Below are 23653 nucleotides of genomic sequence, written 5' to 3'. Positions count from 1 at the left end.
TACTTCTTTACGATCGAGAGTGAAATTTTATAATGCCGGGCGCATGCGCACACAGACAGTATAGTTCGTTGCTAATCTTTCAAGATATGTATGTATCATCGCTGTCAGCGCAAATTAGTCATTAAAAGGATATATTAGTGTTTTTAGTAAATGTATTATTTATTATAATTTTTGTGTCTTTGGATTTGTCTTCCTCGGGAAAGATATTTTATAATAATAGTAAGTATTTTTGTATACTTCACTTGGTCTATTAAATTTGTCAGTATGTATGAGAAATCTTGTAACCTGTCAAAGCAAAGGGAATATAGCTCAGTGGTAGAGCGTGTTATCAGAGATGGAGAGGCCCCGGGTTCAAATCTCGGACGATTCATATTCTTTTTTAACTTTTGGTATCGTTTTAATAAAAAATTTTTAAAAGTGGTAGGTAAGAAAGTTAGTTTAATATTTAAATAAAATACAAATAACCTGTTAAGTATATTTATTTAATTGAAATCATAATAATATAAGTATAACTTCTTACGTGCGTACAAAGTACACACACATTCTTTTTTTTGCAATGTTATTGTTCATAAAATAATAATGATATAGCGGTTCTGCGAAAATCACATAAAAAAAGAAGACTTATATTTTTAGCGTATTTAAAAAAATCGACAAAAAGTTATTTTTACCTTTCCAAAAACATTTTACTAAAGTAAAATATAAAATAAGTAGTTTATTGAATTTTATATGAAATCGCAAGATGGAAAGCAGACAAGATAATATGCAAATGGACAAATAGAAAAAATGAAAGTGGGCAAATAATCAGTGACCAACTAATCCAGAAAGCCACTGCGCATCCGCTAGGAAAAATATTCTAATTCGGATTTTTTGCACAATCTTACTCAAAAAAGGCCCCTTTTAACAAATTTGCATGTTGCCAGGACCAAAAGTTGGTCAAAAATTTTTTAAACGTTTTTTTTTTGTTTTTTTCCTAAAATTATTTTTTTTGCATGGAACAATTTTTTTAGGTTTTTTGGATCATTCCAAACAGAAAAGGTCTTTAGTGACTTTTCTCTAAAGTTGATAGTTTTTGACATATAAGCGATTAAAAGTCGAAAAATTGCGAAATCGGCCATTTTTAACCCTCAAAAACTATGTGAAATGAAAATTTGAATGTTGCCAAGGTAGGTAGATATTCTTTAAACATCGATTGATGAAAACCCGAAGAGTTTTTTGCAATACAATATTCAAAACTCCTTTGTTTTTTAATTGCTAATCAAGCGTGCGCGACACTATTTTCCACCGTTGCATGTGTATGCACTATGGTGCAAATGAAAGGAATAAATTCGTTATTTCGTAAACCGGCGACTTTAAGGAAAAATCCTGAAACAGGTCGATTTTTATTCTTAAGTTATGATATTGTGACATATATGGTATACTAGTGACGTCATCCATCTGGGCGTGATGACGTAATCGATGATTTTTTTAAATGAGAATAGGGGTCGTGTGGTAGCTCATTTGAAAGGTTCTTCAATTATCTATTCAGTTGTATAAACATTTACACAATGATTTATACAGGGTGTCCAATAATTTAATTTTTTTGTCAATTTGCCAAATGATTTAATTTAATAAAAATTTTTTGGACACCCTGTATAAATAATTACATATGTACATGTTTATATTACTGGATAGAGAATTGAAAAACCTTTCAATGAGCCAGCACAGGACCCGTATTCTCATTTAAAAAAATAATCGATTACGTCATCACGCCCAGATGGATAACGTCACTAGTATACTATATTATGCCACAATATCATAACTTAAAAATAAAAGCCGACTTGTTTTGAGATTTTTCCTTAAAGTCAGCGGTTTACGAAATAACAAATTTATTCCTTTCATTTGCACCACACTGTATACACATGCAACGGTGGAAAATAGTGTCGCGCACGCTTGGTTGGCAATTAAAATACAAAGGGGTTTTTGATATTGTATTGCAAAAAACTCTTCGGGATTTCATCAATGGATGTTTAAAGAATATGTACCTACCGTGGCAACATTCAAATTTTCAGTTTTTCACATAGTTCTTGAGGGTTAAAAATGGCCGATTTCGCAATTTTTCAATTTTTAATCGCTTATGTCAAAAACTATCAACTTTAGAGAAAAGTCACTAAAGACCTTTTCTGTTTGGAATGATCCAAAAAACCTAAAAAAAATTGCAAAAAATAGCTAAAAAAAAACCATGCAAAAAAATAATTTTAGGAAAAAAAACAAAAAAAAAACGTTTAAAAAATTTTTGACCAACTTTTGGTCCTGGCAACATGCAAATTTGTTAAAAGGGGTCCTTTTTGAGTAAGATTGTGCAAAAATTCCAAATTAGAATATTTTCCTAGCGGATGCGCAGTGGCTTTCTAGACTAAACAGAAAGTCACAGAAACCTGGAAGCATTATTTTCAGACCCTACTTGAAACACAAGTAGACATGCAAGATGAAATGGTTACGAACTACGTAGAAGAGAATGAAGTAGAAAATGGAGTAGAAGCTCCAACCATAGAGGAAGTTCTCGAAGATATTAAGGCCCAGAAAAACAATAAAGCCCCAGGAGTTGACGAAATACCAGCAGAACTGTATAAGGTAGGTGGAGACCACCTAGCAAGTCCCATCCACGCGCTCATCAAAGGCATATGGCAAGAAGAGAAAATACCCGACGACTGGGAGAAAAGCATAGTATGCCCGATCTATAAAGAAGGAACCATGAAAAACTGAAGAAAACAGAGACTTTTTTTCACAAAATTTTTTTTAATTTCCGGAATTTTTTTTTGCGTAAATTTTTTTTTGCGGAATTTTCCACTGACGGTGGTAAATTGTCACGTAAGCAACCTTCCTTTTTCAAATGCCGTACGATTTTTTTTTGTTTCAGAGATCCCAATCCTGAGATTAACTGTCCTCCATCGGAACTACTTTTTTTCGAGGCCTCGATTTTGGCGCCCTCTATAATATTAGTGTACTATAGTTGATTTTTTAACCAAGAGGAATAAACTAAAAAGACAGATTCACACTCAAGAAAGTTACTAGAAAAGTCACCAAATTCATCTTCTTTTTTCGTTGATCATATCAGCTTTCGATGATAATCCATACATATTATATTATACTAACACATCGCTAAAGAGTTCCAAAAATAAGTGTTTTTATATAAAAAGTAGACTAAAAATCTAAAAATTAAAGGAATAATGCAGAAAAAACAAAAAATCGCCGATATACTTAATTAATCTATAAAATGAAAGAAGTGACAAAATTTGATAAATGTAATTAGTGTCAAAATTTAATAACAGTGGAGTAAACTTACCTGCGGTTGGACCAATTAGAAACAAGCATTACGGCGCGGTAAATTTAAATCACTCCTCTTGGTTAAAAAACAAACAATAGTATGATACAATTGATCCAAAAGATGGCATAACCCAGACATCCAAAGTGCAAGTTATCCTCCAACACCAAATTGTTCTATATGGTCCACATAATGTTCAGAAAAAAGTCACACCATTTTGAGCGTAGGGTTTGGGGGGAGAGGGAAGGGGAGAGAAATCGGTAAATTCGTGTAGTTTTTTACGTTTTTCGTCAATATTTATAAAACTATGCGGTTTAGCATGAACAACCTTCTATACAAAAATGTTCTACATTAAATTTGAAATAAAAAAGGTCCTATGCATACTCCGTCTAAAATGAACGGTTCCAAAGTCACGGAGGTAGTATAATAGTATAATTGGTCCAAAAAAGGCCTAACCCAGACATCCAAAGTAAAAGTTTTCCTCCAACACCAAATTGTTCTATATGGTCCACATATTGTTCAGTAAAAAGTTACACCATTTTGAGCGTCCGGTTTGGGGGAGAGATGGGGGGAAATCGGTAAATTAGTAGTTTTTTACGTTTTTCGTCAATATTTATAAAACTATGCTTTAGCGTAAACAATATTCTATACAAAAATATTCTACATAAAATTTAAAATAAAAAAGGTCCTATCCATAATTGTTATAAAATCAACGGTTCCAGAGTTACGAAGGGTGAAACGTGGATGTTTTCGATACTTTTTATATTTTTTGGGCAATTGATGATGATTTTGGGTGATGAGGTTGGCGTTTCTTCAAGGGCTTATCACTAAACTACCATCGACCACTGAAATAGCAAATTTTGATTACAAAACACAATTCTGTTAAAGAAAATTTCTTTAATCAGTAATACCTAATATTATAAATTGCCCAAGAAATAAAAAGGTATCGTAAACCTCCACTTTTCACCTTCCGTAACTCTGGAATCGTTGAATTTATAACAATTATGTATAGGACCTTTTTTGTTTTAAATTTTATGTAGAATATTTTTGTATAAAATATTGTTTACGCTAAAGCATAGTTTTTAGAAATATTGACGAAAAACGTAAAAAAACTACTAATTTACCGACTTCTCCCCCCATCTCGCCCCCAAACCGGACGCTCAAACTGGTGTAACTTTTTACTGAACAATATGTGGACCATATAGAACAATTTGGTGTTGGTGGAAAACTTTTACTTTGGATGTTTGGGTTGGGCCTTTTTTTGGACCAATTATACTATACTAGCTCCGTAACTTTGGAACCGTTCATTCTAGAAGGATTATGCATAGGGACTTTTTTATGTATTTCAAATTTAATGTAGAACATTTTTGTGTAGAAAGTTGTTCATGCTAAACCGCATCGTTTTAGAAATATTGACGAAAAACGTTAAAAACTACGAAATTACCGATTTCTACCCCCCCCCCCCCAAACCCGACGCTCATGTGACCTTTTTTCTAAACATTATGTGGACCATATAGAACAATTTGGTGTTGGAGGATAACTTTCACTTTGGATGTCTGGGTTTAGGTCATAGTTATACCATACTATACGTGCATAAATGAAAAAAGATATACTCTCTAAGAGTTAAATATTAATATGTAAAAAGTTTTATGGTCATTTTTAATAAAGGTTATGAAAAAAAATTCTTGAAAACATGCTTAATTTTGGTCTTTTAAAGTGTACTAGTACCTTAATAATGTATTAGGTATGTAGTACCCAAAAAATCCATTTGCAACCTGGCTGGGGCAGTATCCGAACCAGGTATATTTTGCCTTATTTCACTGAAGTAAGGATGAGTGGACGAATTGAAGAGATGTTATAAAACACTAGCTAAAATAACACAGTATTTGTTGCTGTTTTTCATTATTTAAATCATTATTTAAATTTTTATATGCCTTTATTTGGAAATGGTCTTTTATAAATATTTTTGTACTTACCGATCCTAATCTTTTTTCTTGAACCGTAATTTTTCTCCTACAAAATAAAAAGACCATATCAAGCTCCCAGAATATATTTACTATTTCAAATAATATTTATTCCAAACAATCGTGACGTGGAAATTAGTTTCCAAGCACATTTATACAATTTTTAAATTGTATAGAGAAGACTTCTACTGATGTAAGTATAAAACAACAAAATGTCTGTGTTATTGTAGCAAAGTGTTTCCAAAATAATAGTAATGTTTATACGATCGCCTTTGATAAAAGCCATGAACATTTCTATTTTACTTTGTTTTAGAAAGTTGTTTTTTAATTATAATTTGCGTCAAAGTAATACAGTGTATAATATATCCCTTAAATCCAAAAACTAATTACTGATTGCTCTAATATGTTTATAATATATTTTCCCCATAGTAACGATTACAAAGTGCCTATACGATTAAAAAGTTTTTAAGGATTATAATAAAGTTACAAGCTATAAGGTAGAGTTAGAATTATAGAAGCGCATATCACATGTTTAGAAAATAATGGTAAATGAGTTAGTTCAGTTTATGGAAGATACAAGAAAATCGTTGTCCATTTAAAGCGGGGCATTCACGTTCCGATTTGTGGTCCCACTTAGTAGGACTACTAGTTGGATATTCGGCTCCATTCACGGCTCGACTTTCTATCTTATTAGCGCTCCAACTTCAGTCCTTGTCTGTTTTTACGGTGGTGTACATCGCTCGGCCAAAAAATATATAGAGTAGCTGTAAAATATCTCCACAACTACTGGAAAAGGTGATACCAGAAACCTGCAGGGCTATTTATCAAGTTCTTCAATATTGTTAAAGTAACAAAACAGTAATTTGTATTTGAAGGACTACGTTTGAAAATGGAAATGTCAAACATAAAGTAGATTTAATGAAAATTCTGGTTTATCCGCATTAAATAAAGTAGTTCATATATGCCATCACATTATATTAAAAGATTTCACATAAAAACATGTTTGCATTTCTTCCGTTCCTTAACGTCATTCTCTCTGATTCATCGGTCCCATATCTTCAATATCCATTTTTATCTGATATGGATCCTACCATTATTTTTCTTAGCCATTCCTTTGTTTTCCTTCCAGAAATAATAACACTATTTTTTTTTGTTTTCTCTCTCAAATAAAGCCTTTCTGATTATGTGGCAAATCCACCTAGCTGTTCGTATTTATATCTTTTGTGTCCATTATTTTTATTAATTCTTCTCTTCATTCCCTCGTGCCATTTTCATGTCCCCAAAAGCTTCGAGCAGCTTTCCTTCCCATATATCTAGTTTAATTTCGTCTTGTTTGATCATGTTTTAAGTCTTACACAAATAACTAGAAGCCTTATTGTCCAGTTTGTCCGAAATAGTTATCTTATTTTAAAAATAATTAAAAATAAAATCAGTATATCTACTTTTATTTGAATTGTTTGTTTTAAAACATCGCCTCTTTGTTGAGGTTCTCTTTCTGTCAATGTTTCTTGGAAGAAGACAACTTAGATCTTTTTGCAAAAATCTTCAATAAAAAATATATACAAAACTTGCAAAATTCCACAAGATTGGTTAAATTTCGTTTATCCAACATCCAACAACACCATTCACGCTCCCACTTCGTCGCCAGTCGGAAGTTGGATCTTCGAGGGATCCCTCAAAATGTTCCGACTCGTACCACTAGATTACTAGATGTACGATTAATCCAGCTAGCTCATTCACGGTCTGATTTCAGATCCAACTACGAAAATTTGACCACTAGAGGGACCACAAATCGGAACGTGAATGCCTCGCTTAAGGAATTCGTCAATTTTTTGTTTATTTATAACCCACAAATCAACTTTTCTCAGGAAGTAGAAAAAACGCTCCATTTAAGTCATTTTATGAGGAATTAACCTAATATTTTTTTTCATTAATTTATAGATGAATTATTGTTCTACAAATTAATGAAACAAACTATTAGGTTAATTCCTCATAAAATTACTTAAATGGAATGTTTTTTTTACTTCCTGAAATTGTGGGTTACAACCTTTTACCTTTCAACCGTCGATACGATAACAAAATCACTGGGTATTTCGTATATTTATCAAAGGTGATTTCGAGTGGAATCGAAACCAATTAATTCAGCTAAAATGACATCAATTAATGGATTTATCAAGAAAACGGATAATGAACATAGTGCAAATTATGGTGCAATAACCCCAGAGGTCAGCGATCCCTATCAGCAGTTTTACCTTTTATATTCTGCATTTTGATTTTGTATAAAAGTAATTTCATTGTAATTAATTTCAGTTATTTTCGATCAATTAAAAGTGAAGTATATTTGTAAAAGTTAATAAAGGGTTTTTTTAAAAAGTACCTCAGTGATTTTAAACCTTTAAGTGGCACAGTGCAGTAATATAAGTGGGAGAGTGCTTTAGAAGATCCTCGTCGTCGTTTTTAAACGTTTGCCCGCTACGAACCAACTTCCAGGGAAAACCATAGCCGTTCAACCCCAGAAGTCTACGGAAGGCCAGTGTCAAAGTGTAAAAATCCATTTATATGCCGAAAGACGATAAGAAGAAAGCAGAAAAGAAGCCAGTTCCTACGAAAAGAAATGCACCAAAGCATAATCTTCTATCTGTAAGCAAATTGAATATTTTTTCTAATCCTAATTTAATTGCTTCACAAATTTCATCGCTTATAATTAGTAATTCTCTTGCAACTATCAGTGAATCGATTGCCGAACCTGGTGCTGCTTCTATTTTGCAAAATAACTCAGTTGCTCAATTTAGTTAAAAAGCTAACGGTAGTTCTTCAAATAATACTAAAATAAGCTTAGATATACCTTCTATAATTATTACTCCTGCTCCCGCTAGTCAATTAGATACTATTGCCGTGGCACCCGCTCCCGCTCTTGTTTTTGATGTCAATAAACATCTATCTGGCGTACCTGATTACGATGGAAACCCTAATGAAATGCATAACTTCATTGAAGTTACTGCAATGGTTCTTGATCATTTTTGGGATCGTTCTAATACCGAAAGCTTTCAAAATCACATGATGACTCGAGGCGTAATGAATAAAATTAAAGGACGAGCTCGAGAAGTCATTTCTGTACATGGGTGTAAAGACTGGCCTACAATAAGGACCACGTTAATACAAAATTTTGTCGACCAACGCAATGAAAATTCGCTCACCCGAGATATGGTAAACTTGAGCAAGGGCCCAATGAATCTCCCCAACAATTTCATGAGAAAGTGATGTCACTTTTAAACACAATTTCAAATCATAATATCGAACTCCATAACGTAAATGAAGCCGTAAAAACCAGCAAAAAGGGATTGTTTCAACAATAAGCCCTAACTACGTTCCTAGCAGGATTAAGGGAACCAATAGGATCAACCATAAGATCAATGAGGTCTACGCTCAGAAGTCTCGCTGTCGCTCTCCGATTTATCCAAGAAGAGAACAATATTAGATACTTACAAAAAACAACAAATTTCTCATTGCCAAATAAAACTACTCACATACAACCGCAGAGACAGCCGCAGTTCGTAACAGCACCACAATGGCAACAACCCATGCCCAGTCCACAGTTACATCAACCATTTTTTGGAAATAATCCAGGACCGTCACGACCACAACAGTCAACATTTAATCTAAGATGGCCAATACAACCCGCTCGATTCCAACCACGGAAACAACAAGCCATAACAAATACACAACCTCCAAGACCTAACCCATGGGCAAGCAAACCACCGCAACAGTACAAACCAACACCGATGTCTGTAAGCACACGTCAAACGGGATTTAACAGAGTACAAAGCTTCAGAAATTTTAGACCACAGCCACAGCAACAATGAACTCCAAATTTCACTGTAGAAGAGCTGTTTAACATTGAACAGACACTCAGGACCTTCTTTGTTCCAAATGATCCAAAGAACCTAAAGTAATGTCTACTCGGGCCGAAAAAATTAATTTTTATAAACTATTTAATTTTTTTTAATAAATGTAGCAATAACTCCGAAATTAAGGCATTTAGGTATAGGGAATATCATATGAAAAATAACCAGTGTCTATTAAGGACTTCAAAACGCAAAAATATACAGGGTGTTCCATTTGAAATAAGAAAGTTCATTAGATTTCCAGAAAAACGGAAGATTTGACAACAATGTAATTGCCACTATAATATCGGCCGCATTAAAAGACCCCCACCCACCAAAATCAATAAAAATCGTTCTAGCGGTTTCCGAGAAATTACCGTGTTTCCAGACTTTTTCGCAACCCTGTATATGTTGTGAACTGTTTTACGGAAAAAGTAGATAATATATTTATAGTCGCCAAGGCAAAAAACGTGGAATTCAAAAATTGAAGCTTTAAATTAATTGGAAAGTATTATCTATTAAGATCAAATAAAAATATTAGCAAGACAAAATACATTTGCATATAAAAAACAATGAAACAACTACTGTTAAGAACAATTAATTTAATAGATTCAAAAGACCTGCATTTATTATTATTAATTTTTTTTATTATTAGTTATTATTATATTGCGATGTTAAAAATATAGCGGGGATAGGAAGTGGTTAATGGTAAAATAGCGATAAAAATATTAAAGAATATTAAATATACCTACCCAAGTATCAAGATACAGAAAGTGCTGAAGCTTTTCTACTTACTTCCAAATCTTCATCTTTTAAACAACTTAAATTGAGCTCATCGTCGTTTTCAGGACTCGTGATGATGTTGTTGATTAAATTGTAATTTCTCGTGACGGAATCGTATTCCGGCTTTCTCGAAGCTAATACTTCCACTTTGTTCCATAATTCTTGACGCTGATGTTCCCTTTCCTTTTCTCTAAAAATATAAAACAAATGTTTAAAAACGTCTGTCTATCGATAGAAAGACGGTCAGACGATTGTGGAATAATTTTGAAAAACTTCTTTTACTAAAACAACTTTGCTGTCCAATATACTATACAGGGCGGTCCATATTTTCGCCTCGGCCTCTGCACGGAAAACGACTTAATATTTAAAAAAAATTTCTTCACATTATACAGGGCCATTAACACTACAATCTAAAAATAAAATAATTTCAGGGTGTTGAAAAAAAGAGTGGTATATCAAAGTTTTGCAGTATTTTAAAAAATTTTTTTTTATCATTTTATTACAAAGTTTTTGTAGTATCAAAGTATTTTTTCTTATGGAACACCCTAGATCTGATGACATTTTTGAATTTTTCTTAAAAAATAAGGTAAACTTTTATAAGGGTTCCATATACCTAAATGAAGGGGGTTTTGATTTATTTCCATTTTTATAAAAATGTATGGTTCTGAAAAAAAGAATGTGTGTGTACTTTGTACGCACTTAAGAAGTTATACTTCTATTATATATGATTTCAACGAAATCAATATACTTCAAACAGTTTATTTATCCAAAACAGTTTTATTTTTTTCCAAAAATTTTTATTAAAACAATACCAAAAATTAAAAAAATAAAAGAATAAAACACACGCAAACACATTGAAAAATTAAACAAAGAAATTATTTCTGAACAATAATTGTTGGGAAAATTTTTAACTAAATACCTACGTATTTTCTGAAAAAAATATATAATAAATATACCTACAATCATAAAATGTATAAAAAAAAATAAAAAAATAAAAATTTGCATTGGGAATTGAACCTGCGTCTATCAGGTTGTTAGATTATTTTGAATTTAACTACCGAGACATGTGAATGAAGTGAGAAGATATAACAACTAACAGTTTTAACATTTTTTTGGCAGTTGCTTATTCTCTTAGTTTAATCAAATAAGTTTGATTCTTGTGAAATGAAAATACGACAAAATATCAAATTATGTAAATCAAAGCATTACCTACTAGCTAGGTAGGTACATTTTCCAAATAGGTATGTAATTTGTAATCTTTTATTACAATACTGAAACATTTACAATAAGGTACGTACCTGTTGCTTTTAACTATTTAAAAAGTCACTACAATTATAAACTTGCTTTTTGTCTATGTCCTCACAACAATAAAAACTAATATACACAACATTTGTTTATCCATAATCTCCATAATATTATTGAACAATTATTGACAGATGCTTTTAACACCCAATCAGATCCCGTATAACGTTTGAGCGACTTATACCATACGTGACCATACTGTCGGTGTGCGCATGCGCCCAGGAAAATAAAAATTCACCCTCGTGCCTAAAGAAGTATAACTTCAAAAATAAATATTTACAAATCTAAGAATCGCAGACAAATTTCTTCTTAATAATAGACTATTTGACATATTTAAACAGATATTTATTGTAACAAAATTTTGTACAGGATTGTCAAAATATTAGATTATTCTATTGACAAATTCAAGCTGTAATAACATACTTATTTCAAAGGAAAACCCTGTATTTTATTAGTCTAAAGTGTGGAAAATTTACTTATCTTTCAATCTATATTAGGGATTCCTATACCTATCTCCCTTCATTCTTGAAATATTTTAATATTTCCTAATTTGTAAGCTTCAACAATATTACTTAGAATAAAGTATGTCGTGTTTGTGTACAACAAACACATCACCAAACACCGGCGATATGCTTAGACAAGATACTGTCATTAATACAATTTACATTTTTATCATTTAATCACACAGAGTGTTGTATTATTTTACTTGAATTTGGCCTACATGTGATATTGAATAATATTCTTATATTATATTAAACTGCATACCCTATAATATTATTAAAATCAAGTAAAATAATACAACACTCTGCAGTGGCGGCTTGTCCTATGAGGCAGGTGAGGCAGTGCCTCATTAGTATATCAATCGACTATTTACGTTATTTCGTTGTTTTATAATCAGTTTTTTAAATATAATTTAGCTTTTTGAAATTTCCTAAATACCTTTATTTTTATGAAAAAAATTAAAATCGGTACGGCCCTGACTCTTTATCTTTTTATACGTCTTCCACGTGCCAGTATTATATGCATCTATGCATCATGAATCTCATTCCAACTTTCTCAAATCATTACATTTGAAGCTAGCCTCACACCATCTGCAACAGTATGGGACAACGCCAACAGTAAAACCGGCAAAATTTGAAAAATGTGCCACCGATTCTAGGAACAAAATTCATTCATCCTTGAGGCTGGCCTCAGGCTCCGCGGAACGGAATAGGAATAGCCGAACTGAACCGACTACAAGCACCAAGTCGATTGCAGATCATAGCTTTCTATTCTATGCATACGCGGTATATATGAATGGTATATTTTAGAAGTTTATGGATACGTATTTAAAACATTGTTCATTTTAAATCATTGTTCATTATCGCCTAATATATTATTCTAAAGCTATTTCTTTGTGGCATTTATGTAATTTATTATTCTAAATGGGAAATAAGCCACAATTTAACTTAAAAAATTATTTTATTAACGTTTCCACTTCCACATCGGACGTTTACAAAAAAAAGTAGTTTTTAAGTGTTTCAAAAATGTTGTACTTTGTGTTTGTTTTTCTTTTTGTAAAATATATAACCAATAAATTATTTTTTTTATTTATTTGTTACATTTACATACAAAAGTAGTTTTTAAGTGTTTCAAGAATGTTGTATGTTGTAGTTGTGTTTTTTTTGTAAAAATTTTTTGAATATAGTTATTCAAATCAGAGTGAGCCAAAGATTTAAGCGAATAATATTGCAACATGATTCCCACAGCCTTAGCTCATTCCCCATATCTTCCACGATTTTTGAAAAAACGCACACTCTTTTGTTATGTAAAATTTGAAGTTTTCGATATGGAATTGGAATTCAAAATAACTCTATGCACTGAGGCTGAAAGCATTTGAGTCGATCGCATTCACTGGAAAAGTTTTAGAGAACTAATAGACAGCAAATATTTCTTGAGGATTTTTTGTCCGGAATTATTTGTGGGGATATTTTGAATAAAAATTTTTTGTAGATTATTTTGTCCGGGATTTTTTGTGGGGATTTATTGTCCGGGGTTATTTGTCCGGGGATTTTTTGTCCGGGGATTATTTTTCCGGGGATTATTTGCCTGGGGATTTCTTGTCCAGGAATAATTTGTGAGGATTTTTTGTCCGGGATTATTGGTCCTAGATTAGTCCTAGCGTTATGACGTCACAAAATCGACCTTCCGGCCATTAAAGAGAAGCTAACCATAATAATAAAATTCCTCAGGTGTAGACTCGGACAAACATAAGTTTGGGAATATGATTCAAAACTCGATGATGCGCAGTGGTTCTTGTTTACTAGCGTTACCATGGAAACGGCCAGTTTGCTGATCGCCAGTGTCGTAGTTAGAAGTGCATTACGTATCGCAGAGAGTGTTACTTATTGGTTTGATCGTGTTGGATATTTTATTAATAGTTTTTAGCTTAGTGTTTGGTATATTAGTAGTAGTAATTAGTGTATTATTAAGACATTTAGTGTATCTCTAGTGTGTTAAGTTAAGTCATTAGTTATTTAACAATATGCCTCATAAAAAGATAGGAATCAAAGGGCTGGGATTGAATAGCCAAGCAAAGGCAATCATTTATAATGTTACTACATTTATGGAACAAGAGGCAGCACATTTCAAAACAACCGAAAACCTGTTAATACCTTTAAGTAAATTGACGTAAGTATTGTTAATAACATTTTATTTTCTTGATATTAAAGTTACTATTATTCTTATTTTCTTATTATAATTGTATTTATGAAGTTTCATCAGATTCTTCTTCTTCTTTAGCCCATTTCTATCCACCTTTGAACATAGGCTTTCCCCAAATCTTTCCATATCTGTCTGTCCTTGGCTGCGCTTTTCCAGTGAGTTCCTGTAGCTGCGTCCACGGTCTCCTGTTTTGTATTTCAGCCTTCCATCTTTTATCTTCCTGTCTCGCATTGTGGCCTGCAAATCTCCACTTTAACCCTGAATATGCTCAGTTACATTTTTTACGTTTGTTTTCTCTCTTATCCATTTGTTTGGTTTTCTGTCTTGAAGTGTTATTCCCAACATGGAATAAAACATGAATTAATACAATATATATTTTCTGTGAGTCCTTTCTATTTTGTTTATGTTGGCCTTTTTTAATGTCCATGTTTATGAGCCATACGTCCTAACAGGAAGGATGCCCTGATCAAATACACAAGTTTTTAGGCACTGTTTCTTCTTTCACGCCAATCTTTTGCAATTTTTTTCGCAATATTTTCGTTTAGTAACATTTAACATTGGTAATTGTAGGGATAGGATTCTAGCAGCGACGGGTATAAGCAAAAACACCTTAACCAAAATAAGAAAAGAAGGTAGAGACGTAAATAAAAATGAAGCGACTAGTTTATCTTTTAAAAGTCCAAAAAGAAAACGTTGTCGTTCCAAAAAAATTGAATTTAGCAGTGGACAAGTGAAAACCATAAAAAATATTATATACGACTTCTACACCATCGAGAAAAGATCCCCTACAATTAATGGTAAATAGTTTAAAAGTTAAAAAACTATTAGTTAATGGGAAATTGATACCTATATTTTTTATGGTAAATAAAATAGAGTAAGTAAAATTATAAAACAATTGTTTGTACCCGTTTAGAACGAAATAAAAGTTTTTTCGTAAACACACTGATATAGATGCATTTTTAACAAAAATGGTAGATAGATACAATTCTTTTACACTTTTATTTACTTAGAGTATAAAAGAAGATTTAATTTCCAAATATTTTAACGATTTCTATTTAATTAAGGTATCTATCAAAAACTAAAGAACAAACAAATGGAATTTCCAGGGTCAAAGGAAACATTAAGGAAAACGATAATTGGATTAGGCTTTAGGTAACATAGTAAAAGTAATTATTCAGCTTAAAAAATAAAATTGTATAATGGATAATGTATTTTAAATTGATATTTTGTTGACATCGTTTTAGTTCAACTTTCTACAATTTACAGTTATGAAGAATGTTTTTTCAAAAGTACCAAGTATTTATAATCGATAATTTGTTTAAAATTCGATTTCCGAAATACTTCAAATTCCAGAATAGATATCTTAGAACCATCTGAAGAATCGTAATTAAAACTTTGTTTAGAATCATTGTTTAGAAAATAAATACATTAGAATTAGTAAAAATAAACACTTGTTTAATTTTTTTTATAGTTAAAATCCTTCCTTTCTGATAATGTTATTAAATAATTGTAAATATTGAGGAATTTGTCATATATTAAAGTACTCCTAATATTTTGCTCATTATTTTATCAAATGCAACTGATTATAAGCTTCATAATTATTAAAAACTATGAAAATAAAAAGAAAAAAATTCATTCTTCGCTTTAATTAAATATAATTTAGGTGCTATTATAATTTACATACTTATAAAAATTTATTTCAAATCTGCCTGTTTTCGTCCGCCACTGGTAGAAATGGTTTGCTTGTCTGCGCGAAACGCTACGTCGCAATCCCAAACTTATGTTTGTTCGACTCTAGTGTGCCTCACCACCTTCTACTATCACGAGCCGCCCCTGACACTTTGTGTGAGTAAATGATACAAATGTAAATTGTATTTAAGACAGTATCTTCTCTAAGCATATCATCGGTGTTTGGTGATGTGTTTGTTGTACATCACCACGACATACTTCATTCTAATTGTTAAAGCTTACAAATTAGGAAATCTTTAAATATTTCAAAAATAAAGGGAGATAGGTGTAGGAAGCCCTAATATGGATTGAAAGGTAATTAAATTTTCCACACGATAAACTAATAAAATACAGGGTGTTTCAATTAAAATAAATATGTTGTTACATCTGTAATTTGTTAATAAAACAATTTAATATTTTGACGACCCTGTACAAAATTTTGTGAAAACAAATATCTGCTTAAATATGACAAATAGTTTATTATTAAAGTCTGGCAAACTATCTAAGAGAGTCATTAATATTCAGCTGAGCGGGGTGCTATTGTCTGAGTTAAAAAATTCCATTAAAAATGGGTCTATCTGTTTTATAAAATTAAACCTTTCTTTATATAATTTCACAACTCGGACAACGGTACCCCGCTCAGCAGAACTACATAAGAGAGTCATTAATATTCAGCTCCGCGGGGTACAATTCTTCAAGATATGAAATTATATCAACAAGGGATCTACCTGTTTTATGGAATAATCTATTGTTTATTTAAGTACACATTTTCATCAATAGTACCACGCTGAGCTGAATAGTAATGACTCTCTTAGTTTGCTTGCACAACTATAAGACCTAAGAAAAATTATTCAATTCTTAGATTCGTAGATATTTTTTTTAAACCTTACATTTTTATAAAAATCGAAATAAATCAAAACACTCGGTGTTTAGGTTTAGGTAACTCTTATACAATATAGCAGGGGTGACCAAGTACCTTGATAGTCCGAGCCATTTTTCAAAATTTAAAATTTTTCGCGAGCCGCAATTAAACAATTTTTTAATAAGTGTAAAAAAGGTATTAAATTTTTCTCTCGCTGTTTGGATTTCACGAATTTCAAAGTGAAATAAAATGGTTTACATCGTTGTTTCAAATATGCAAATAGTTCTACAAGCCGCCTTTACCAATTCAGGATACTTTGATTCTTCATCATCCTTCCATCTTTTTCGGGGACGGCCTACTGATCTTTTACCGTCTCTCAAAAAACACTGCCTGTAACCCTTTTGCCTTCCTCTGATCTTACGACATGACCTGCTCATCTTATCTTAGCTTTTATATGTCTGACGATGTTTTTAGTACCATACACCGTGACCAATTCTGAGAACTTTTCACATTTAACTTCCATGTGTAACAATTGGGCGAATAATTGGCATGTACACTAATGTACAGTCTTAATTTAGATTGTTTTTTAGCAGCTTAGATCTTAATGATGATGATAGAGAGTGTAATGCTCGATTGCATACAGCTATCCTTGCTGAGACCTTTTTTATATGTTGTTGTCATCTGTGATTACTGCCCCTAGATATTTAAACTCTTTTACTACTTCGAAGTTGTGGTCATTTATAGTTATGTTGGATTTTTGGTTAATATTATGTTCTGCCTGACTCTTGGTCTTGGATTTTTGGTTTCTGACATGTATTTCATCGTCTCTTCATTTATTCGAAGGCCCAGACTACCTGTTTCTTCTTTGAATTGTGAAAACACCTCTCTCACGTCTCTTGTAGAATGAGCGACTGCACCTAGATTATGAGCAAAGGCCAACAATAGTTTTGATTCTCGATTCACAAATCCCCCTATCAGCTCAGATGATATTTTACTTATTACATATTCTAACGCAAAATTGAATAGCACTACTAATAAGGGGTATCCTTTAAGTCCTGATGTTACACTTAGTCTTTTATATTTTTTTGTTCCCAGTAATTTAAGACATTTTGAAACACAAAAATTAAAAGTAACTCAGGTAGGTACATTTATCGAGAGCCACAAATAATCCTTCAAAGAGCCACATGTGGCTCGCGAGCCACAATTTGGCCACCCCTGCAATATAGCTTATTTTTTAAGGGTAATTAAAAATGTTATCAGATATAGGGTGTTCGATAAGAAAAATATAACTCTGATATACCACTATTTTTTGGAGCACCCTTTATAATTCACATTATTATTAGATTGTAGTGTTAATGGCCCTGTATATTACTGTGAAGAAATTTTTGGAGTTATAATTCTTTAGGCGCGATTGGGAATGAATTTTTATAAAAGGCCACGCGCATGCGCACTCAGACAGTATGGAATTAGTTGCTAAATCTTTTATGTATGTATCAGTGCAAGTAAGGTGTAAAAAGAATCTATTAGTGTTTTTAGTAAAGATATTTATTATAATTTTTGTTTCTTTGGGTATGTCTTCATTGGGAATACGATAATAAGTCGTGAGAAATTTTGTAATCCTTATAAACAAAGACACTATAGCTCATTGGTAGAGCTTTCGACTGCAGATCTAGAGGTTCAAATCCGGGTGATTTTCCTTGGTATTGTTTTAGAAAAATCTTTGGAAAGTATTAAGTATTAAATTTAGTGTAATCTTTAAATAAAATACGAATAAACTGTTTAAAGTATATTTAATTTGTTGAATTCATACAGGGTGATTGATTAGTGGGGTAAAGCTCCTTAGATCCGTTATAGTAATAGATAGCAATAATAACAAAAATTGTAGCCAACTTTGAGCACATTTTAAAATTAGTTAGAATGTCAAAGGGTGTTCGATAACATAGTGGCAGACCAAACTTATGTTTTTTTTTTAAATAGAACACCCTCTATTTTATCTTATATTCGAAATCCTGTTAACTTCTCGATTACAAACGATTTAGGTTTGTTATGTTATACATCGTATTTACAAAGTTATAACCAATTTTATATGAAAATCGTAACCAGTTCAACTCACTGTATAAATAAAAATAAGCACAAAAGCAATGGATTATTGATGCCATATTTTTTTATTTATTGTCAAAATTTTCATAAATGATTGATACTGCTAATTTTCTTTATATTGAATACAGGGTGAGTCAAAACGCAAGTACATTATTTTCTCAGTAATTTTAAATGGAACACCCTGTATTTTATATCACTATTGAAAAGTACCATGACCGTACTTTAATTTTTATATAAAATTCCCTATGTCTAAATTTATTAGTTTTCAAGATATTTTCCTTTTTCAGAGCAAATTATTAATAGGGCTTTTCATCGATTGTCATTTGTTTCGAGCTTCTATCATATGTTGTATATGTATAATCTGTGTATAATATTAATATACACGGATTATACGCCATATGACAGAAGCTCGAAACAAATGACTGTGAATGAAAAGCCCTATTACGGGTATAAATCTCTCCAAATTTTAAGTAAGCCATGACTGAATTATCTAAAACTGACAATTTACCATTACTGATTATCAATCTGATAATAAATGTAACAATGTAACAAATAAAGAAAGAAATATAATGTATTAGTAATAAATTTTACAAAAAAAAAACAACCACAACATACAACATTTTTGAAACAATTAAAAACTACTTGTGTATGTAAGTGTAACAAACATAACGAAAGAAAAATAATTTATTAGTTATAAATTTTACAAAAAAACACAAACACAAAACACACCATTTTGCGAAAACAATTAAAAACTACTTTTGTATGTAAATGTAACAAATAGAGAACGAAAAATAATTTATCAGTAAAAAATTTTACAAAAAAAAACATGAACATGAAAAATTGAAAGCTAATTTTAATAAAATATTTTAAATATTTAATTACATAAGTTGTTCAAAATGACCTCCTAACGCATTTATACATGCCTAAAAACGGTCACTGAATGAGTTACTTACACTACAAAGCATTTGTAAATTAACACTTCGAAATACACTTTGTATTCTATTTTTCATCTCATCTCTTGTTGTTGGAGGCATTTTATAACCTTCATTCTTAAAGTAACCCCAAAAAAGTCAGTTAAGTTTATTAAATTCTGGTAATCTGGGTGGTCACGCTACTGGTCCATTGAAAAATAAAAATATCTAGAAAACTAATAAATTTAGACAGAGGGAATGCTGTATACAAATTAAGGTACGGTAATGGTACTTTTCAATAGTGATATAAAATACAGGGTATTCCATTTTAACATTACTGAGAAAATAATGTAGTTGCGTTTTAACTCACCCTGATCAGATATACAGAAAATTAGCAATATCATTTTTAGCAATAGCATTTTTAAAAAATTTGACAATAAAAAAATATGGCATCAATAAACCATTGCCGTTGTGCATACTTTTATTTACACAGGTACAAAGTACACACATACTTTTTTTTTAATATTAAGTCGTTTTCCCTACAGAGATCGAGGCGAATAAGATGGACCACCCTGTATAGGTATGATTCAAAGAACTTAAATAGTCGAGGCAATTAAGCACTAATAAAACCTACCAATTTTCGGCAATAAGCCTAAACGTCTAACTTAAGCAAAACCTTTTGACATTCGATTCAGAAGAGCATCAGGAAAAAACCTTTAACATCAAAGTAAAAAACTCCTTAGTAGTAGGTATAATTTGATTAAAAATCTTAAAATCCAAATGGATTACATAAATTTCTTCAGAACGAACGTTTTCGGACTTATCAGTCCATCATCAGTGAACTCATGTACTTTCAATAGCCCCAAAACCAAACAGTGGTTATATGTCGAATTCAATTTACATTCTTAAATCGTAAAATTATAAAGGCGATGTTAGCGGATACTTTCCGGGAACATTACAAGACCCTACCTGAAATCTCAAACAACCATCTTGTTCAACTACAGTTTGCCAAGTGCTACTTCAGTTCATTCAAGATCATTCATAGAAGAATAATATGGTTAATGAGTCTCATATTGATAGATCGCAGTTTGGCTTTCGGAAAGTCCTTGGAACCAGAGAGACAGTTTTTGCTCTCCAGATGCTTATACCGTGGTGTAGAGACGTTGATAAGGATGTGTATTTGTGCTTTGTGGATTTTAGAAAAGCATTTGACAACGTCAACCATGAAAAATTATTAGATATTCTGCGAAAGACAGATATTGACGACAAGGATATTCGGATTGTGGTAAACCTATACTGGGGTCAAACAGCAAGAGCAAAAATTGGCAACGAACTTACTGAAGAGATCGAAAGAGGTGTCCGGCAGTGGTGTATCTTATCCCCTCTCCTATTTAATATTTATTCCGAGGAAATATTTAAAAAATGTATGGAAAATGCAAGTGAGGTCATAAAAATAAACGGTGAGTTAACCAACAATAGAAGATATGCCGATGTCACGGTAATCCTTGCAAGTAGCATAGATGAATTACAACAGGCAATGGTGAATCCTTAATTCCTTAATTCAGTTAATGATGAATACGGCCTGTGCCTCAACTTCAAGAAGACAAAATGGATGCTGATAAGCAAAAAGCAACAACCTGCTCGACAGTTACGGATAAACAACATAATAATTGACCATCTAGAATCTTATCATCATAATAGGCAACGTTCACAACGGACAGGGCACTTGAAGAAGAAGAAGATTCCTTCTCAGTGACTATTAGATATGAAAATTTAGTAGATTTATAATCTACTAAAGATTATTAATTAAAGAGGATATTAAGGTAGATTATTAATCTAAAAATAAACTTACTTTTGTCTTTCTTGTCGATACTGTTGGGTACAATCGTCAAAAAGTTTCTGATCCATTTCCATAAATAACTTTAACGCGTTATAGATTAATCCATGAATTGTTTTATTCCAATGACTTTTAGAGTTTCTATATAAACTGGGAAACATAATAGGTAGTATTTTAACCACGTTATCTGATACTAGTGACATCACATATTCGTTATTCCAATAATACAGTGCTCTCTCTGCAACCTACACAAATTAAATAAATCAATAATTAGTAAAATGAATTTGTTAAAATAAGTCAAACTACCTACACTTGCGAGCAAAAAAAATCGACTCACTCGATGAATTGTATTTTATACTTAGTAATTCCATGTTGTCTTCTTTGAATTAAAACAACGAATGAAAAAAAATTGTCTATTATAGAGCTTCCAAAAAATTATTATTTCATGCAAATTGGCAACGTGTTAGAAAATTTGCCTACTTTTGTATGGCATAGAGAATGCAGCAAACATTGTATCGGGTCTACGCAATTTAGACCTCTATGAATCCGCCGGTGGTCGTCTCAGTCGCTTTTCAAACATTGATATGTGTGTACACTTCGAAGTGTAGTACGTGGATCGTGTATGTTTTGGAGTGGTATATCTTTAGAAGGAAAAACAGAGCGTGTGTTCGTGTCCGGTGGTAGTCGCGGAGGGGGTTTGACAGCGGATCGTTACATTACGGATATTTTCCAAGATCATGTTCCTTACACCGGCTACATAGTCGACGGATTTATGCTAATACATGATAACGCAAGATGTCACCAACGAATATACAGCTCCTAGAAGAAGCTTATATATGAAACAGATGGTCACGTTTATAAGCAGGCTTGTTGAGGGATGTTGCGGCCGCAATGCGTGCGGTGGTAGTCCGTAGTCGCTGTCAGGTCTATGCACCTCCATGGCACCTACTCAGTTGGAACGCAAAATCCTATGCTAAAACGTTACAGGGCCGTACTTTTCTATCAGAGTATATATTCGTTGATGTCACACAAATATTACCTGGCCAAAGATCACCAATATAACAATAATGGACTGGCTTCCATTGAGTTCGGGTTCTTAATCCAGCACCATGGACGGTGGCGGATCTAAAAACTGTATTATATGAAAAGTGGAAAGCGATTCCTCAGGAATCAGCCAGAAACTTAATAAGGTCCTTAAAATCTTGCATGGAAAGTATAATACAACGCAAAGGAGGAAATACTCAGTATTAATTCTATAAAAGTTCAGTATTACATTAATTGCATAATGGCTTTCATTCATAACATATTTTCTCACATACAATACTAAGTCACCTTTGTTATGTTATTTAGTTACTAACTTTATAAATATTGGTGTCGTTGCAATAAAACTTACCTCTGTTCACAATATTTTACTTCTAATTTTACATATATGTGGACAGACACTTGCCAAACAGCGTAGACAAAAAAATATAACTTATTTTACTTTTGAGTAGGCTTTTTTGCTCCCAAGTGTAGTTAGTTATTACTACAAATAATGTTTCTAGGTCAGTATATAATGCAAGTGTGGATTTCTTAAATTAATCAACTTATAATATTATTTATATATCAGAGTCACTCTCTTTGCCTTTATCCCTATGTGGGATCCATATATTCTAAAGGATAGCTTAAGGCCTTTATTTTGAATATTTTGCCTGTATATACATAATATATCAATTAAATTGCCTGTAATGCCGCGTCCGCATTGGTAAATTTTTCGTGCGTACCAGCTGTTCGTCGCAAATATTTGCGTGCTCGAAGTAAATTGTGCTAGTGTGGACGTGTTCGTCGCATAAATCGCACGCAAGAATTTTCGACGCACACAACCACGCTCCATTGGTTATCGTTTTCGAGCGAAGATCAAATGATTTGACCACCGCGTCCTCACTGATAAAAATTTGCGCCGAACCATTAGTTCAATACGCACGAAACATTTACCAATGTGGACGCGCCATAATATCAACTAAAATAGCCAAACACATAAAAAAGAAAGGAATAACACCAGCTTTCAGGACAAACAACTTAAGCGAATGTATTAAGAACAACAAGGACCAAATGAAAAGCACTTACACAGTTGTGTGTACAAACTTCCAAGCGGTGTCTGCCCTAAAACTTACATCCGCCAAACTGGTATAAACTTTAACAAACGTATAACAGAACACAAAAGGGCTTTCAATAATAGAAAAACAGCTTCTACGCATGCACTTCACCTTCTAGATTATAATAATTATTCTTTCAATGA

At 32.1% G+C, this 23653-nt stretch overlaps 2 protein-coding genes across 15 annotated transcripts in view; one reads left to right on the top strand and one right to left on the bottom strand.

Annotated features, from left to right (window-relative positions):
• LOC126883257 (serine/threonine-protein phosphatase 2A 56 kDa regulatory subunit gamma isoform) overlaps window positions 1–23653 on the bottom strand; it is a 244275-nt gene that overhangs the window by 5381 nt on the left and 215241 nt on the right. For 12 of the 14 annotated variants that reach the window (XM_050648562.1, XM_050648564.1, XM_050648559.1 and 9 more), the window contains 2 exons: window positions 21391–21620; window positions 9945–10122 (listed from right to left, as the gene is read on the bottom strand). In XM_050648562.1, coding sequence (XP_050504519.1) covers window positions 9945–10122; window positions 21391–21620 — 408 coding nt within the window. Of the gene's footprint in view, window positions 1–5277; window positions 5315–9901; window positions 10123–21390; window positions 21621–23653 lie in introns of all 14 variants that reach the window. The other 2 variants (XM_050648558.1, XM_050648560.1) reach the window with 2 other exon arrangements.
• LOC126883258 (uncharacterized) lies at window positions 13472–15144 on the top strand. Its single transcript, XM_050648566.1, has 3 exons — window positions 13472–13904; window positions 14508–14734; window positions 15002–15144. Exons 1-3 carry the CDS (start codon window positions 13759–13761, stop codon window positions 15091–15093), a joined length of 465 nt encoding a protein of 154 aa, XP_050504523.1. The 5' UTR covers window positions 13472–13758; the 3' UTR covers window positions 15094–15144.

This window comes from Diabrotica virgifera, chromosome 4 (genome assembly GCF_917563875.1).
Source record: "Diabrotica virgifera virgifera chromosome 4, PGI_DIABVI_V3a".
In the NCBI taxonomy this organism is placed as follows: domain Eukaryota; kingdom Metazoa; phylum Arthropoda; class Insecta; order Coleoptera; family Chrysomelidae; genus Diabrotica; species Diabrotica virgifera.
This window is presented reverse-complemented; position numbering and strand designations above follow the sequence as displayed.